Here is a 17974-nt window from a genome sequence, read left to right as displayed (position 1 = left end):
AGGTTAGTTGCATTGCTGCTGCCTGCCCCTGTGGTTGGTACCTTCCCCGGCTTCGTTCTTGCTTTTGTTTAATAGTACAGCTCGCGGCAGTGACTGAGAGTCTGCATCATCGTTGTCGTGGCGCAAAATCTCATAGACTGAAAGCCCACACCTCACTCTCACTCCACAACACACCCTCTCTCACCTTGACACCAGTGCGATTTCCACGCCTACTTTACTGTTGCGTGCCCTCGCTCCCGGACGGATCCGTGGCCATCGATCTTTGCCCTCCCGATCTCTGCTCCTCTTGTTAGACATAATTCGACTATGGACAGGCCACAAGTGTCGATACCGCCCGTGAGTGCCTCAAGTGTTCTACAATCCAATTCGCCTGGGCTGACCTTTCTGTAGGCAGCAGATGTGCTTGGTGTAAGTCATGACCTTATCGACGACAGCGAGACGCGTGGCTGTACTAATGTGTATCTGCCAAACATAGACGATCGGAACTGGTAAGTCGCTCAATGATGTTTGTCTCTCATTTGCTAACAACACTGCAGTGTATGTATCGCTCTCAATGGCCCGAGAACTCCTTCACTAACAATGCTTCGAACCCAGCTGCTGGTGTGTTCAGGTAAGATGAGCTCACACGCATAAGCCTTGTCATCTTTACTAACCTCAACAGATTATTCCACAGTACGTCGCACCAAGTGTTTGACAAAGCACCTTTAACAAGTCCAGAATATGGCACAACTACCAGAGGAAGAGCACCGAAGGCTTACCCGGATCGATGCTGATTCTCTGGTCGATATGCAAGTCACTGGTGCCGCCATCACAGCTTCATACTGACTTCGATAGGCGGCGTGCCATTTGGTGTTTACGCTATTGTACAGGTACCAAACATCCACCACCATGTTCGACTTGCGGCTAATCTCAAGCAGAACTTCAGCTTTGCTCTTCAGTTCCAGCCTCAAGCATTTGCTGGTCTCACACTCATCTCCTGGGGGCAGACGCTCTACTACCACAAGTAAGTTCGAATGCCAGATTTCTGTTCAGCTGTTAAGCATCAATAGCAAGTGGAAAACCTGGACTGCAACCGTGGCTACCATTCTTCTTGCGACAAGCTTTGCAGTCATGGAGGTGATTCTGATCTTCGCTCTTCAGGTGAGTAATTGATGAGACGTTGGTCTACTTGTATAGCTAATCTGCGACGCCCAGGGTCCTTATGATCGCGGTGTCAAGTGGCCAATGATGCTTATGGCGATTTCAGCTACGCTCATCCAGATCGCTGGGTTGATACCACCGTACTTCGAGCTCGCAAAACGCAGCGGCAGAGTTATTGGCATCGGTGGGTAGCATGTTAGTGCAGTGAGCGATCTTCTGCTGACTGCAACAGACTTTTGGTTTCTGCTCATCGACTATGCTGGAGCGTTCTTCTCTCTGATGGCTCTCAGTGAGTCTGCTCGCCCCAGATACTATCAGTTTCCACTAATTTTGTTTAGTTGCACAGCAGTGGTTTGATGCCCTCGGTGGCAGCTTGTACATTGCTTGGTACGTGGCTCTCTTGTCACTGGTGGATTATTACTGACGTTAATAGTATGCTGCTTGAAACGGGCATCTTCGCATCTCAAGCCATCTGGCTCTGGCGCGTACGACACATTCGCCAAGAAGCAAAGAAAGCTGGAAAGACTTACGATGAATACGTTGCTGAGCATCCCTCGAAGAACCTTCCCAAATCCGAATCAACGGAGACCGTCGTCGATGTCGAAGCTTGCCACGCACCCCAAGTTCCAAGTGATTTTTCTGAGAATCCTAAAACAGTGAAGGAACCAGACACAGCTACTGAGGGCACTGAGGGCGCATATACACAAGAGAAGATTCCTGTCTCTGAAAGGGGCTTTGTGCAGAAGTGGAAGACTTTGGTGCTCCGACCGGTCCCAGATGTCCAATCGTGATCGATCACGCATTGATTTTCTCATCCTAAGTGTGGTGTAAAAAAATGCCGAGTAATAGCTGTTCGTCTCTGCAGTATCCTGGTCTCCTACTTCTCAGTCTAAAAGTACTACCAGCGTGGGCGGATGTTTGATTTCGAAGCCATTCATCTTTCATCAAAAGTTGCTAGGTCGACAGTCCTAAGCGTTTATGTCTATAAGACTTGCCCAATTACAGATAATCAGGTCATCGACGATGGGTTGAGACGATGAGGTAAAACCTGCTACTCAATGAAAAGATTACTGTCTAGATTCAGCGTATGAGATTCTAAGTCTAGCCTGCATGATTTACACCAACCAAGGTCCCCACAGGCTTTCCTCTTCTTCTATCTTTGTCGAGCCTTGGCAATGACCGACCAGCTGTTTCTGTACGAATGCTTGACCAAGTTCGCCAGCACTACAACATGGACGATCCTGCAGGGAGTCACTTCTTGATAACCAGTACTCTCTGTAGCTTCTCCAGATCATCGTCGTTCAGCCCGCACACCGTTCTCATATACTTCTCGGACCCACCAAACTCGCGATCCACCATGTCCAGCGTCGCGAGCATACTCTCCTTGCGTGCCCCGATCATCCTCAGCGCCGCCTGTCTTCCTTCCTCGCGCACCTCTGGTGAAACCGCCAACTCCTCTTCCACCTGTGCATCCCCCTTCTCAATCAGTTTGGCTAGTTCTTCCTTGCTCAACTCCTCCCCCGTCATCAGACTCAGCATGTACTTTCTGAACCCCGGCGACTGGAGAAGGCGCCCAACTACGTCTTCACGAACGTCCTGCAATCCGAGCTCGGTCAGATTGTACTCTTCCGCGATAGCGCCGCGCTCCACGCCGAGGAAGTCGAACAGAACACCGAAGAAAACCCCCGTCCGGTCTTTGCCCGCTGTGCAGTGGATGAGCGCGGCGCGCGGTGGCGTGTCGTTTGCGCCGTGAGCAGCCGACACGGGCAGATTGGCAAGGTACAGGAAGATGGTACGATACGCATCCCCCCCACTCCGCAGGATATCGCGATACGCCGCCACGAAGCCTTGCACAGACGAGGCCATGTACTTTGCGTACCGCCCCGCGAGGCCTTCGGGCGAGTAGTCCTGTTCGCTGAACACGGGCACCCAGGTGCGCTGCACGTCTGCTTTCTCCATCGCTGCTTGCCACTCTGGTTGCGTGCCGCTGCTGGCTTGTCCGCGCTCTACTTCGGGCTTGCTGCGTAGGTCGAAGACGTGCGCGATGCCTAGGGCGTGCAGGGCTTGCCAGCCTGAGAGGTCGAGCTTGCTTACGTCGGCGCTGCGGAAGAGGAGGCCGGGACGTAGCTTGCCATGGGGGGTGGGCAGCGGATGTAGAGCTGCGTCGCGGAGGTTGTTGATGTTGGGGATGGGGTAGAAGGGTGGAGTGGGGAGGGGATGCTTGTTTTGGGTTGTCATTTTGGTAGCTATGGAGAGAGAGAGACAGAGAGGAGATTCGTGAGAGGATTTGTGGGTCGCGTGAGAGAGGTTTCAAGATATATGTTCGGGGTTTCGTTCTTGATAGAGGCTTTTCGAGTGCGTCAGGTGCTTGTACAGGTTGCTATTCTCTTGTCTTAGACTAGAAAATCGAGTTGGGGCGATTGAAAGAGGTTGCAGCGATGGTGGTAAGCATTAATATACCTTGCTTTCTTTCTTGAAAGAAGAATCAGTGAACAGTGAGTGGCATTGTTGCTGTGAAACAATGTTTAATGGCGTTTGGAGTTGGGTCTGTCGGTCTACCGTGTCCGTGCGCGCAACGACCGAAAACCACCTCAACGCTCAAAATTAGATAAGGCTATAGAGCCACCTACAACAGCTATTATTTTATAATTTTATAGTGTAGTACTAATTAATTACTTGCAAAAAAGATATACTATTTAAATTTGGCTGGTAACTTAACGTTGCGGCCACGTAATGTGGTTTTGAGTGGGGGAGCTAGGGACGGCGATGGGGGACTACAACCACCAACATTATCCCTAGGACCACGTTTTTAACGCTTTTTTAGCTAGGTTACTTATAAAGCTTTCTTCTTACCCTTTTAAAGTAATTATATAGCTTTTACAGCATTAAGCTCTTATTATTAATACTACTTTTTAGCCTTCTGTTTAGCCTTCTAATTTACTGTATTAGCCTTCTCCTTCTTACGTACTACCTTAGCTGCCTCTTATGCCACACGCCTCTCCTCCTTCTCCTTCTCCTTAACTAGCTTCTTAGCAGCTGCTACTTCCTTACTAGTAGCTTTTCTAAGCCTCTCCTCCTTCTTCTTACGTTGTCTAACTTGCTTACAGAAGCGTGCTTTGTTAACCTTTCTAGGTAACTAGAACACTGCACTACTATAGTACTCCTGCTGTTACTGTAAGTCTAAGGTTTTACTCTTCTTTTTGTACTTCTTCTGTGTCTTTAGAGTCTTTTTAAGGCTATCTATCTTATACTAGAGGAGTAAGGTTTTAACTAAAATATAGTAGATTAATTGTCTTATCTTTTTAATGTTACTCTTACTCTAGTTTTTAACTACATGCTATAACAACATCTCTATTTTAAGCTAATCCTTATTGCTATAAATAGACAATAAGGACCTATCTAAATCTAAGCTCTCTAGTGTTTTAACAAAGTAGTAGAGGATAATGTTAGGATTAAGTAGATAGATACCTATTACCTTAAAGAACTTAAGTATTAGCTTTTTAGTAAAGCTACACATCTACGCTGGCTAGAATAGGCAGAAGAAGTCTACTCTAGTAATAGGTGTGTTATTTTAAGCCTTATAGATATATATTATAACTGCTTTTAAGTATACTATTAATAGAGGCTTAAACAGTACTATATTAAGCAGCTAGAGCGTTTAGGTTAAGTAAGGGGGAAGAACAGCTAGGAGGATCTTGTAGTTATTATAGTACTTAATAAAGTCTATTGTTACGTAGGATCTGTAGCTATCTAGTATTAAAAGCCTCTACTTTCTTTGTGCTTTCTCCTTAGTGTAGTAATTAAATACCTGCTTAAGCTAGGTAAGGCCTATATCCCTATTTGTCTACCCTAAGAAAGATAATATAACTATTACAGAGTGTTTTTCTAGCTTAATTTTAGCTACCTAGTCTAATTTAATGCTAGCGTTAGCTAACTTATAGATAATGCCTAGTAGTAGTACTGTTCTATTACTACACACACACGCTATAAGCGTCTGCTAAGCTTAGTTACTATCCTAGATAGATGCTTTAATCTCTCCCTTTATCTATATATACTTACTAAACATATGTTTTATTCTACCTATAATACTAATTATAAAGCCCTTCTTATTTATATTATATAACGTACTCCACAGGTAAGCGGATCAAACGGGTGAGCGGATCACTCTGCCAAGACCACACCAAACCTCCACCTTACCACGCAATGCCTTAACAACAACATTAATCTACGCCCTTAAGAGAAGCTACAATACAGCTTGCGCTCTAGGCAATTAAATAAGACGTAATACTTACTGTATAACGCGCTGCAGCTATATATAACACGCCTTACAGCACACTACACGCTTAATATACAGAACAACCTACACAAGCTAATTATACGCTAGTTTAACAGATTATAGACTAGACTAAGGAGGACGTAATTGCTAAGTATATCCTTAAGCTAGATATACAAGGATTTACCCCTTAGCTAGCTACTATAGCTAATATAGCTAATTCTTTATATGCTAAGCGTAATATAGGCTATGTTAGCATAAACTAGCCTAACACGTTTATTAAGCGCCGCCCTAACCTTAAAGTAAGGTTTAATTGTAAGTATAACTACAAGAGAGCCCTCTATAAGAATCTAGAGATTATTAGGGGCTAGTTTAGGCTTATAGCAAATATTAAAGCTAAGTATAGTATCTAGAACAATAACATGTACAACTTTAATAAGATAGGCTTTATAATAGGCTAGATATTAATAGGAGTAGTTATTATAGGCTTAGAGCGTTAAGGACAGCTAAAGGTAGTATAGTAGGGTAATTAAGAGTAGATAACAGTTATATAGGGCATTAATAGTATAGGGTAGGCTATTCTACCCTTTATTATCTTTAAAGGCTGTAACTACCTCTCTGCCTAGTATAAAGAGGACAATCTGACCTATAACTAGGTTATTAGAGTCTCTAAGAACAGATAGACTACTAACAAGCTTAGTCTAGACTAGTTAAAGCACTTTAATGCCTATACAAAGACGCGCACCTAAAGAGTGCACTAGCTGCTCCTTATTAACAGCTACAAGAGCTATAACTCCCTTAACTTCTAACAATACTGTAAGAAAGTAAAGATTGTTATACTATGTATGCCTCTACACTTATCTTACCTCTTATAACTACTAGATGTAGGTTATTTTACCCCTCTAAAGAAGGTATATAGGCGCTAAGCTAAGAATCTTATATATAACTATATTACTTATATTACTAAAACTAAGTTCCTACTATACTTTATAGACGCCTATAAGGAGATATTTACTTCTAGCAATATCTAAGAAGGCTTCTAAGGCGCTAGAATAGTCCCTCTTAACCTAGAACAGGTTATAATAGGTCTTGATATCTGCCTACGTACCCTACTACTACCTACTATAGAAGATAAGCCCTAGCAGTCCTAAACCCTAAGCACTACCCTGCAATTAGGGTCGCAATTAACACTAGTTTAAGAGAGGATTTAAAGGCATGTAAGCAGCTTACTAACTTTAATAGTTAAGGCCTTTAAAAAGCTTACTAAAGGCGCAGCTATAGTAGCGTATAAGCTAGTATTAGCTTAAAGGGAGATTACTAGGCTTTAAGCAGCAAATAAGGCTGCTATGCGACGTAAATCGCATAAAAGAAAGTAATTATAGCAGGAGGGAGTCCTAACAGCTAAGGAAGGCCTTTAATTAACTACTCTAACTAAGTTTAGGGCGTGTAGTAATAGTAAGAAGGCAAAGAAGTAAGTGCGTGCTAAAGGAGGGGAAGTAACCTAAAGACGCTGTACAAAGTGCTATAATATTAGACATAACTTACGTATATATAAGAAGGCTGTAGAAGATGTTTCTAAATAATATTATATACTACACTACTGTATATAAGGCTAAAGTAGGCTAATGTAAGCTATAATAGGGTAGAAATTTAGTGTAGTCTTGGCAGAGTAATCTGCTTACCTGTTTAATCCGCTTACCTGTAGAGTACGTTATGTAGCAACCCTTAATAGAGTATTTAGAGATTTTGTGCTGTAGTAGGTTAAAGTAGAGTGTATATTTATTATAGGAATTAGCATTATAATATAGTTAATCTATCCTAGTAGAGTAACGCAAGATAAGATAGATAGAGTACTTGTTAATAAAGTAGGTAACTTAGCTCTTACTAACTAGATTTTGAGCTACTAGCAACGCGAAATTCTAGATTATCTCTCTAGTAGGTAGTAAGTAATAAGTACTAAGTAACTCTATATACTTTATAAGCTCTATCTCCTGTTATAGTGTTAAACGTTGCTAGTTAATATCCTTAGTCTCCTAGGAGTCCTAAACGTGCTTATGTCTCTAAGCTAGAGTTACGCAGTTAACGCTAAACCTAGTAGCAAAATGCTAATATATAAGTTTTTTGCCTAGTTTTAGCACATTAATTGCTATAAGCGCTTTATTAATAGCTGCTATAGTTGTTAAGTTATAACGCGTTAAAGTATAGTGTAGTTGTAATGATTTGGTTATTGCGCGACTCTAGTTGTTGCGCGCACGGACACGGTATAATGCCCCGCAACTCATTGAGCCGAGGTATTCCTAAACCGAGCAAGCCTAATCGAATTTGTAGGCTAGAGTTCTGTGAATGCGATTTGATGGGTATAGATAGGATTTGTTGGTATATACAGACCTTGTTAACCATATACAGACGCCGAAAATCCGTTGTTCTCTCGTATCGCCGTCTCATGGCGGGTATCCAAATCTGTCTCGACTTTACTCAATGCATAACCACCAGCCACCCCCTAACACAAACGCGACGACCAAGATGGTCAATATGGCTGCGCCTGCCTTATCCCCCGTAGTAACGGGGGTCTTATGCAGTTGCGGAATATCATCGTCTACGCTCCCTGTCCCCAAGCTCGAATCACCCTTGCTTTCACCACCAGTCTTACTACTGTACGGCGGCGGGACGCGATCGACATTCAGCACACTGATGAGGTTGAGAGCCGTCATCTGCTGCCCTACACCCTGGTATCCGTCGTGTCCGTTCCACCACCAGCGCATACCGCACGCGTAGCTTCCTGCGCCGTGCTGGGAGGGGGCGACGCAGGTTTGCGCTGCGGCTTTGGCCGAGGTTTGCAGCCGCGGCATGATCAGATCGTGGGTCCAGGGTGCCATCTGGACGCATATGCCTAGCCAGCGGGAGAGGTAAGCCTTGAAGGACTCTTGGTCGGTGTTGCACAGTTCTTTCGCCTCGCAGATTTCTGTCATGATGCCTTTGTAGTACTGGGGGAAGAACTGGTCTGTTTTGTTCAGGTGACGCTCCAGAGCTTTGCGCCATTTGTCAGCTCCGTTAGTATGGTTGTACATCTAGGCCTGTTAGTGATAGAAAAAGGGATAGGAGCAAAGGAGTTGAACTTACATATGCAGCTCCGGCGATCATAATACCGTAGTTGTATGTCCAGGGCGTTTTGTCTGCTTCTTTGCAGGGTGGGTTGGTGGTCATGGACATGCCGTCGTTGACAGTGCCGTCGTCGTCCAGCAGCGCACTGTCGTTCATCCAGTCGTACGCTTTTTCCGCCCACTCGGCGTAAGTCTCATTCTTTGTAAACATGGCCAGTCTGGCGCCCAGGTGAAAAAGTCCGCCGTTTGAGGCAGTGTTCTTGTAGGTCCACCCGTTCAACCAGGGATAAATCTGCCAGCGCATCCCACCTTTGCAGTTGCCATCTTCGACCTCCTTGTTGTAGCGCTTGACAAACTGATTGAACACAGACTGGACCATTGCGAGCCAGCCTGGCTTATCATCAGGAGGCGCCGGGAAGTTGTACTCGGCGGCCGACATCATAGTGAAAGCCCAGAAGACCTGGTCGTCGTTTCCTTCGTTCTTGGACTGATTGCTTGGCATCTATCGGTGTCAGAATTGAATTCTCAGCAAGTTCTGCGCGGAAGCCTACCAGATCCAGATGCTCTCCAAATTGATGTACCATACCTTCGTGCATCATGTCGTTGTATTGATCATCACCAGTATAACGCCAGTAGTCCAACAACGTTCCGAACATAGCACCAGCTTGCCACCAGTAATACGGCGGGTACAGGACTCCAGGGTAGCCACCGAGGACGTGCACGCCACTGGCATCTTTACTGGCATACTGCGCAACCAGCTCTGATGCGATTTTTGAAGATGCATCCTTGATCGAGTCTGCGCTTGCGCATTAGTGTTTTGTGGGTGCTGAAAGAGGCTACAAAGACTACGCACCAGGCTGTGTAGGATCCAAGTCAATCGCATTAACCAGCGGGCGCACAACGGACGTAGACGAGAGCAGGCTAAGCGCTGCCAGCGCTTGCGCAGAACTAAACCACCTCATCTCGAAGCGAGCATGTGAATAAATCGAACAAGTCGAGTAGCTGGCACCGAAACCTCACTCAAGCGCAATGACGTAGGAGTAAGAAAACGAGCGACGGAATCACTGCGTGAAGAAAGAGTGTTAAGGAGAGACGAAAATCAGCAGCACGAGGATAATCGTGCACATCACACTGCCGGATGCGCGTGTATGGAATGGGATGCGAACTCCGCTTTCAGGATCCAACGAGGCGTGCTCGTTGATTGGCAACCCTACCCCTCGTACCACACACGCGAGGTTGACCTCACAACAATCCTAGACTCGTGTGCGTGTACCCGTCCATGATCTTCCAACCATTCACACAACCCTATACGATCTCAATTTGATGGTGGGGCCTTCCTGTTGCGGAAAAGTGGCACTACTGTGGGTCAGACTGGAGATTTGCTGACCGGTAGAGAGGTAAAAGTGTGGATCGCGCATTACGTCGTGACTGCGCGCGCACCAGCGCTGCTTGCGGAAGGTTTTTGGGGTATTACCACTGCATAGACCAAACAGCCCTCTAGTTCACGTCCTTCTGCGATAGAGGGTTCGTTGGCAAGAGGCTTGGGTGGAGCTTGTGGTCAGGGGCTCGCTATCCGGAAAGCTTGTAGCTTACGCCAAGACGCTAGTGAATTCAGCGCTCACTCATGCAAGCTAGATTGGAGCCATTTATATATATCCTGAAATCTACATCCTGAACACGCCCCACTTACTCTCCTTCTCAACACCGGTGTTCTGTCCACCACATGCCATCTGCAATCCCATACCAAGCACTCTTCTTGTGTGCTCAGGAGGGATGACGCCATCATCCCACAGTCTTGCCGATCCAAATGTAGCTTGACTCTCGTGCTCAATCCTGCTCTTAAGCTCGGGGTCCGACTTGCCCACAGCTGCCATGACCGAGGACAGCTGCTCTGCGCCCATGATGGATGTCTTTGCATTAGGCCAGGTGAACAGAAGGCGAGGAGAATAAGCACGACCGCTGCGGATCATGTCAGTCCGAAGTGTTCTATTGACCCAGTTTACGCAGGGATCACTTACCACATTCCGTAGTTACCAGCGCCGGCACTGGATCCGACGACTACTGTGAACTTTGGCACGTCGACGCAGCTGACAGCCGTAACCAGCTTAGCGCCGTTCTTCGCGATACCGCCCTTCTCGGCGTCCTGACCAACCATGAAGCCAGAGATGTGCTGCAGGAAGATCAAGGGGATCTGGCGCTTGCCGCATAGTTGGACGAAATGAGCACCCTTGAGTGAGCTTTCGCTGAAAAGGATGCCGTTGTTTGCTACAATGCCAACAGGATGCCCGTAGATGGTTGCAAACCCAGTGACAAGCGTGGAGCCGTACAGAGGTTTGAACTCTGAGAATGATGATCCGTCTACGATACGTGCAATGACTTCGTGTATCGGAATCTGCTTGCGCAAGTTGGTTCCCACAATGCCATTCAACTCTTTTGGGTCGTACAATGGCTCTTTGAACGCAGGTTTCACGGAAACAGTCTGATTGCGGTGCCAGTTAAGGTTGCCAATGCTCCTTCTTGCCAGGACGAGCGCGTGTGCATCGTCGACCGCTAGGTAATCCGTGACACCTGAGACTTCGCTGTGAAGCTTGCCGCCACCGAGATCCTCTGCCGAGACAACTTCGCCAGTCGCCGCCTTGACAAGCGGTGGGCCAGCGAGGAAGATGTGACCCTGGTTTTCGACGATGATGCTCTCATCACTCATACTGGGAATATAGGCGCCACCAGCTGTACAGGGGCCCATTACGACACTGATCTGGGGAATGCCCATGCCGGACATGCGTGCTTGGTTGTAGAAGATGCGGCCGAAGTGGTTGACGTCTGGAAAGACATCAGCCTGGTGAGGCAGGTTTGCACCGCCAGAATCGACGAGGTAGATGCAGGGTAGACGGTTCTCCTGTGCAATCGCCTGAGCCCGGAGGTGCTTCTTGACAGTAAGTGGGTAGTATGTGCCTCCTTTGACAGTACTGTCATTTGCAACCACCATGCATTGAACGCCATTGACTGTTCCAATGCCAGTTACGATACCAGCCGCAGGCGTGTCTTCTCCTGGGTAGACCTCGTAACCAGCCATCTGGCTCAACTCCAGAAACGGCGTACCCGGGTCAATGAGCGCTGTAATGCGATCTCTGACGAGCATCTTGCCGCGCTGGAGGTGCTTGTCTCTTGCTTTCTGTGGTCCGCCCTGCGCGATCTTGGAGTGCAAGTCGTTCAACTTGTCGGTGACCTCCTCCATTTCGCGCCTGTTCTCCTTGAAGTCTGCCGAGTTGGTGTCCACCAACGTAGGAATAACAGACACGGCGTCGGCATGGTGGGAGTGCGTGAAAGTCGCAGTACTCCGTGATATTTGTCGCGACGGGTGAGCGTGAGCGTGAGAACGCAGCGAAGCACCAGCGCAAGGAACAAGACGCGACTGCACCTGCGAACGGATGGCTGTCGCAGGGCGAATGGAGTGCTTGAGAAGCGTCAGAGCCTCCCTCGATGGTGCTTTGGAGGCCATGTTTCCAAACCTCCCTCTACACTTTGTTAGTTTGCGACTGTTGATCCCTGCCTGCTGATGCGTACCACAACAATGAAAGAGACAAATGTGAACAGGACGGTAACTGGAGGTTGCTACGTCGGTATGAATAGCTGCAGGGGAGAAAGAAGAATTTCACGGCACAGCACGACCTCGCGTTTCGGTTATGAAGCGGCTCAAGAAACGCACAAGAGCTGTCACGTCGTAGAAGCTGGGGTTGGCACGACGGGATTAGACCGCATGTACCGAAGGAAAGCGTCAGCCGCGGTTGCGGGGAAAGTGAACTAGCTGAAGGCGGGAGGTACGAAAGAACTCTGAAAGCCGCAACAACAGACACCATGGTAAATCCGAGCTTTGATGCCCAGTTCCATGTGTGATTATGAGATGCAATACCTTTCTAGTAATATTCACAGTTTTTCGCTCTCCACAGGTACTTCAACCACCTGATCCAGCCCTTCGTACTTTGGGATATCCAGCCCAAACTTCTCCGCCATCGCCGGGCTCAAGAAACGTCCTCCCAAGAAATGCCTTCCCTTGAACCACTTTACCAGCGGCTTAGGAGCCGTCAAGCTGATGAGAGCCGGCGGCATGAATCCCTTGCCTGGTCCATCCTCCCTCGGTCCGTCCTCGATGTCCCATGACGAAGGAGCATCGACCGCGAGGACAGGAACCCTGGTTGATGCCAAAGCGTCGATCACTTTGGGAAAGGGCTCACGAACTTCGCCAGAAAACGAGAAGCCGAAGATGGCGTCGACGACATGGTCGGTTTGTTGTAGTGCGCTGTTGAAATCCTCTGTGAATGGAACCTTTAAGTCCTCCAGTTGCTTCTTCAGTCGCTTGGGGCTGTCAGGTTCTCTGCATCTACACCGTTCTAGACTCTTTAAACTCACTTGGTAAAGCTCATTCTTGCTCTGCTTGGGGTAGTAAATGGTCGGTTGGTATCCGTAGTGGAAAAGGTGACGTGCAGCAACGAGCCCGTCACCTCCATTGTTTCCTGGGCCGCATGCAACCAAGATCCTCTTGCCCTTGTTGAGAGGCTGGAGCTTGAAGAGTGCCTGTGAGACACTGAGGCCAGCGAGTTCCATCAACTGGTCGATGGAAAATGCGCCGGTGGACATGAGCTCTTGGTCGAGCGCTGCTGCGCTTTTCGCGGAGATTGTCTGGCGTAGTAGTCAGTGGTTATAAGGAGCGATGTTGATCGACACGTACGCGAAGCGCCATGTTGAGATATGTGAGATTGCTGGTTATGCTGCGTTTGTGAAGATTAACAATTGCTCAAGCCATTCAAGCGGTACGATTACATCACAGCTCAAGTGAGGACATGGATGGTCGTCTCAGAATGGAAGAACGTCAGAACCTAGGTGTCGCTTTGCACACATTTGCAAGTCTATTTGCAAGCCTGTATAACAAAAGTCAAACGTGTAGGTAGAAATTGAACCAGCCTCAGTCTTCCTTCACCTGCATCACGTGCTTTTAGTTATCGGCAAAACCCCGGTCCAAAAACGTCTCGCGCGTCCATAACTGCAGTCGCATCTCCATTGCACCCGTCGTGTCTCCAAAGCCCCCACGCCCGCCACCCAGCCATGGTCCTACGCATCCGCCTCTCGCGCTTCGGCAAGAAGCACGCACCCTTCTACAATATTGTGCTTACCCACGTCCGCACCGCGCGCAATTCGCGGCCCCTCGAAGTCCTCGGCACATACAACCCAATCCCGCAGCCGCCACGACCAGGCGACACCCATGGACGGCCGTGGAAGGACATCAAGCTGGATGTAAGCAGAGCGCGGTACTGGGTCGGTGTGGGTGCGCAGCCGAGTGACACGGCGTGGCGGTTGTTGAGCATGGTACGTTGTGACCTTCAATTCGACACAAGATGCAAGGCGCATGCGCAGTGCGATTGAAACCCACAATTGAAGCACAATACTCACAAACACCCAAGGTTGGCATTCTCGAGCCGCAGTACCGCATCTCGCAGATCCAGGGCCAGGTCATCAAGGCCGACTCAGCCGCCAAGTCGATAATACCAGAGACGCCTGCCACACCCCCCGCAGAAGCCGCCGTCACCCAGGAGCAGAAGGCCGAGGCGTAAACGCGCAACTTGGAGGAGAAAATGACGAGTACCCCGAGAGCGATACACTGGGACTCGAGTTGCAGCTATTCAAGATGGAGAGGAGCAAGCACGTTATCTGTCTACGGTCCGCTCTACACGACCTTGGTGGACACGTTGGGCAGCGCCGATTAGGAGGTTGGGCACATGAGAGATGGCGACAGACAGGCGAGCCGCACACGATGCATCGACGGGCGTTATCTGGTTTGTTTCTTAGTACAGGAAGAGAACGTGGATGTTGTACCGTATTATACCATCTTCCATCCTTGGTATAAGAAGAGGGCTTTGTATATTCTGTAACACCAACACCAAGAAGGAATAAGAGGAAATGAAACCACAAAACACTCGCATCCCAGTATCCCAGCTTCCAAGCACATTCTACCCCGAACAGAACAGTCGACATACCACGGGCACCCCTGGTCTGGGACAGAGGAACTCCCATTGTGGCGCCGTCAGGAAGCAAAAACGCACACGAAGCCAGCCCAAGATGAAGTAAACGAAATGAATCCAGAGGACCCTAACAAGACGAACGAGACAGGATAGCGAGGTAGTGTTTTGAATCCAGGGAGCCGACGTGGCTCATTTGCGAGTTGGCTATTTTGTCTAGCGTGGCATGTCACTTGGTGGGAAGACGGTGTTGCTGTGCTGGGTCGGTGCTGCTGTTGGTTGCCATTGAGGCTATCTACGGAAGACGAACGACGGCGAACGGAGGATAGATGATAAACACCAGCTATGCATTCAAGTATGAAACAGCATGCCAAACAGCATGGAGAAAAAAAAAGAAAAAGGGAAAAAGAATGAATGGATGAAAGTTTGTACAAGGGACTGGAGGTGGTGGTTGGTTGCAAGCCAACGCGTCAGAAGAGAAGAAAAAAAGTGGAAAAGAAGAAAAAAGTGGTGTCAAACAACCCCTAGATGGCGAAAGGAGAGGAAGAAGATGAGTGGACGAAAAGATTTGAAATTATCTAAAGGAAAAAGACAGACGCGAGTATGGTGTGGTATGGTCCGGGTATCGTGCAGAAGAAAATCGAAGCGAATTTTCCCTGCCTCAAGCTCTCCTCTCCTCGCCGTTCGTCTGTCCTTTCCTCTTGCGGCTTGAAGAAAACACTTGGTGGATGAGATGCAAGTCAGACGAACATGGCTTTCTTCTCATCCGGCAAAATGGCCTAGAAAAAAAGCCCTCTCAAATAACATCCCTCCACCCAGCTAAGCTGGGCTGCCAAATAGTCTCGTCGGTCGAATGTATCGTACAGCTAGGAGAGTCGTGGTGAGGTCATTAGGCAGAAGATACAATGCAGAAGATCCAGTCCTCTACAGCAGGATGAGATAATTGCTCGGCGCAATGCCCGTCTCGCCGTTGGGCTTCTTCGCCTGCCACCACCGCCCGCTGACGTCGCTGACCTCAAGGATATCGTGCTTCTGGAAGCTGATCTCGTTGGCGTCGTCGGGGTTCGCTTCGTAGCTGTAGATGGCCTTGGCGCGGTACGGGTACTCGATGCCTTGCTCGGCGGGCTCGTCTTGCGTGGGTGTTTGCGCGTTCATGCCGCCGAATTGTGGGGCGGCTGAGTTGCGGCCCTGAGCTCCTGGGGGACCGCCGGGGTAGCCGGAGACGGGGGATGACGTTTCGAAGCCGTTGAGCTGGGCCGAGGTGTACATCTGCGGCTGCTGGCTGTTGGAGATTTGGGTTTGTGGGCGGTTGGTGTAGCCGTTGGAGATGGGCCGCGAGGAGCGTGAGCCGGGCTGCTCCTTGTGCAGGGCGTACGAGTCGACGAAAGTGCGGTGGCCAGCACTCGGTTGGGAGCCATAGTAAAAGATCCAAACAATCTGCACTTGTCAGTGGTGTGTTCTCTTGAATATAAGGGGAAGGCGTACGGCGATCATGGAGAGCAAGATGTAACCAGCAGCGGCGGCCTCAAAGGGAGCAATTGGCGAGTAGACGAGCGAGTTGACCGAGGAAGTGGTAAAGACGAGTCCTGCAGCAAGGAAACCAACAATCTGGGTGGGTCAGCAGGCGATCCAGCTACCAAGGGTTCTTCGACCTACAGCCACATGGTAGGTTCTCTCAGCGTCCGAAGCGACGGTGACGGTGACGCCGACGATGCAGAAGAACATGAAGACCAGGGTCCACCAGGCGAAGTTGGGGAAGCCACCGCGAATGGCGGATATGATGCTGGCCACAAAGGCGATGATCCAGGCGAGCTGTCACACAGTTAGCGTTCAGCCGCAAGCGCAGCACACAGGCGGACTGACAATGCCGATAGAGATGGTGGCCAGCGCGAAGGGGTCGCCGATAATGCGGCCGACGCTGAACGAGGCGGCACGCTGGCCGTTGTAGCCGTTGCCGTAGCCGGATTCCATTTTGCGCAGAGAGGGCGATGCGGTGGAGCCGTACGCGGGCATGTAGCGGAGCAGGCGGGCGTGAGATTAAGGGATGCGAGGCAGAACGACGGCCGTGGGAAGAATGAGCGTGGTGGTCGGCGTGCGTGCGTGCAGGCAGCGGTGGTGGTGGTGGCGGTGGTGGAGGTGGTGGTGGTGAAGGAGCGGCGGGTGGTGTCGAGCGTCAGTCCAGCTAAGGGTCGATGTCCAGTGGTTCAGGCGCGCGTGAGGGGAGGGTGGCTGCTATGTACAGACAGCACACGGCGCGCGGCGCAATACGACGCTGCGGCTATGGCGGATCACAGGCGGATCACAGGCGGACCACAGGCACTGAGGCAGACTGCGGCACGGATAGGCAGATGGCCAGTCGCCAGGTACTCTGTGCAAGGGCAGCGGCGGCGGCTGCAGAGTCGGTGAGGCTTCGAGGGCTGCGTGGGTGTCGAGGGCCGTGGAAGCTGCCAGTCAAGTATTGCGCTGGGAGAGGAGCAGCGTGCAGCACAGCAGTTCGGTTTCAGGATGGGCCAAGCCGCTGCGAGCGATTGGCCTCCTGGTCTGCAGTAGGGCTGGGGGAGGGCCCGCTTGGAGATGGCCGGGCCTGTTCAACGGGGTCTGGAAGGGGACGCGCGTGTTAAATTTGGATTGGCGATGCGCCTGCACCACGTCAGCCAGGTCAACCGCGACTTGTGCTCTACTGATGCTGAGTGGCTGCAGAGCACACAAAGTACACAAAGTACACAAAGTACACAAAGTACACAAAGTACACAAAGTACTCCAGCAGCATCTTCAGCTCAGCAGTGGGACCGTCGAGAGACAGGCCCAGTCTGCGTGCAGTGGCTACCTCCTTCTTTCTGGGAGGGGACACTCGTTCAATTGCATGGCAGACCAATTTGACCCCACAGCCATGACCCCTGGAACACGTCCTGTCTGCACTGTCACCACGCACACCCATCTCCAGGCGCACTGCACATGCTCGCACTGTTCACAATCCCATCCTGCATCACCGTCCATGTCACTGCAGGTTCCACGCAGCACGTGTCTTCACCCACCCCCCGGAACATCACCGCTTCTGCGCAGCTAGCCACGGTCCGCCCTCCTTCTGCAACGCCGCTGAAACACGACTCCTACAACCAGGCACCGATACCCTCACAACCGCACCGCCCAGAACCTGGATTGGAGCGCGCACCATCGTCATCTCAGCACCTCCACGTGTGAAGAATGTGACTTGCCGATAGATTCTGTTTGACCTGTCCATGTCGTTCCGTCGAGGCATGACGCAGTGTTTCCCAATGCCACGGGCAGCAGCCAGCAGCCAACCGTGGGCATGTTTGGGCGTGTGGGAGACGTCATAGGTGCATCTATGTCATCATGCCGTGGTGTTGGGTGCAAGTGGGCCGAGATCAAGGGCTGCTTGACATGTCCTCGTCTGGCAGCACTTGACCATGGTCGTTGGTGTTTTGACC

At 49.7% G+C, this 17974-nt stretch overlaps 7 protein-coding genes across 7 annotated transcripts, besides 8 other annotated features; 2 read left to right on the top strand and 5 right to left on the bottom strand.

Annotated features, from left to right (window-relative positions):
• Positions 1 to 766: 766 nt before the first annotated feature.
• On the top strand, positions 767 to 1931 carry EKO05_0001242 (uncharacterized protein; the record flags this gene model as incomplete). The annotated part of the gene is made up of 8 exons (XM_059635621.1): positions 767 to 788; positions 835 to 869; positions 918 to 1003; positions 1050 to 1140; positions 1195 to 1324; positions 1373 to 1429; positions 1479 to 1527; positions 1574 to 1931. 8 exons carry the CDS (start codon positions 767 to 769, stop codon positions 1929 to 1931), a joined length of 828 nt encoding a protein of 275 aa, XP_059491604.1.
• Positions 1932 to 2391: 460 nt separating this feature from the next.
• On the bottom strand, positions 2392 to 3378 carry EKO05_0001241 (uncharacterized protein; the record flags this gene model as incomplete). Its single annotated transcript, XM_038944934.1, has 1 exon — positions 2392 to 3378. One exon carries the CDS (start codon positions 3376 to 3378, stop codon positions 2392 to 2394), a length of 987 nt encoding a protein of 328 aa, XP_038802000.1.
• Positions 3379 to 3391: 13 nt separating this feature from the next.
• Positions 3392 to 3414: a tandem repeat.
• A 282-nt stretch (positions 3415 to 3696) lies between these two features.
• Positions 3697 to 5260: a mobile genetic element.
• Positions 5261 to 7144: a mobile genetic element.
• Positions 7108 to 7664: a mobile genetic element.
• Positions 7348 to 7377: a tandem repeat.
• Positions 7665 to 7884: 220 nt separating the features above from the next.
• EKO05_0001240 (Mannan endo-1,6-alpha-mannosidase) lies at positions 7885 to 9476 on the bottom strand (the record flags this gene model as incomplete). Its single annotated transcript, XM_038937289.1, has 4 exons — positions 7885 to 8481; positions 8534 to 9016; positions 9066 to 9310; positions 9368 to 9476. 4 exons carry the CDS (start codon positions 9474 to 9476, stop codon positions 7885 to 7887), a joined length of 1434 nt encoding a protein of 477 aa, XP_038801999.1.
• A 702-nt stretch (positions 9477 to 10178) lies between these two features.
• EKO05_0001239 (Methylcrotonoyl-CoA carboxylase) lies at positions 10179 to 12013 on the bottom strand (the record flags this gene model as incomplete). The annotated part of the gene is made up of 2 exons (XM_038937414.1): positions 10179 to 10473; positions 10533 to 12013. The coding sequence occupies 2 exons, from the start codon at positions 12011 to 12013 to the stop codon at positions 10179 to 10181; spliced, it is 1776 nt and encodes a 591-aa protein (XP_038801998.1).
• A 425-nt stretch (positions 12014 to 12438) lies between these two features.
• EKO05_0001238 (NAD(P)H-hydrate epimerase) lies at positions 12439 to 13252 on the bottom strand (the record flags this gene model as incomplete). Its single annotated transcript, XM_038937562.1, has 3 exons — positions 12439 to 12867; positions 12922 to 13191; positions 13241 to 13252. 3 exons carry the CDS (start codon positions 13250 to 13252, stop codon positions 12439 to 12441), a joined length of 711 nt encoding a protein of 236 aa, XP_038801997.1.
• Positions 13253 to 13614: 362 nt separating this feature from the next.
• Positions 13615 to 14120, top strand: EKO05_0001237 (37S ribosomal protein S16, mitochondrial; the record flags this gene model as incomplete). The annotated part of the gene is made up of 2 exons (XM_038937305.1): positions 13615 to 13875; positions 13971 to 14120. 2 exons carry the CDS (start codon positions 13615 to 13617, stop codon positions 14118 to 14120), a joined length of 411 nt encoding a protein of 136 aa, XP_038801996.1.
• An 877-nt stretch (positions 14121 to 14997) lies between these two features.
• Positions 14998 to 15031: a tandem repeat.
• Positions 15032 to 15449: 418 nt separating this feature from the next.
• Positions 15450 to 16538, bottom strand: EKO05_0001236 (Transmembrane osmosensor; the record flags this gene model as incomplete). The annotated part of the gene is made up of 4 exons (XM_038937304.1): positions 15450 to 15962; positions 16011 to 16133; positions 16182 to 16337; positions 16389 to 16538. The coding sequence occupies 4 exons, from the start codon at positions 16536 to 16538 to the stop codon at positions 15450 to 15452; spliced, it is 942 nt and encodes a 313-aa protein (XP_038801995.1).
• A 98-nt stretch (positions 16539 to 16636) lies between these two features.
• Positions 16637 to 16673: a tandem repeat.
• A 555-nt stretch (positions 16674 to 17228) lies between these two features.
• Positions 17229 to 17284: a tandem repeat.
• Positions 17285 to 17974: the final 690 nt, after the last annotated feature.

This window comes from Ascochyta rabiei, chromosome 2 (genome assembly GCF_004011695.2).
Source record: "Ascochyta rabiei chromosome 2, complete sequence".
Lineage (NCBI taxonomy): Eukaryota > Fungi > Ascomycota > Dothideomycetes > Pleosporales > Didymellaceae > Ascochyta > Ascochyta rabiei.
This window is presented reverse-complemented; position numbering and strand designations above follow the sequence as displayed.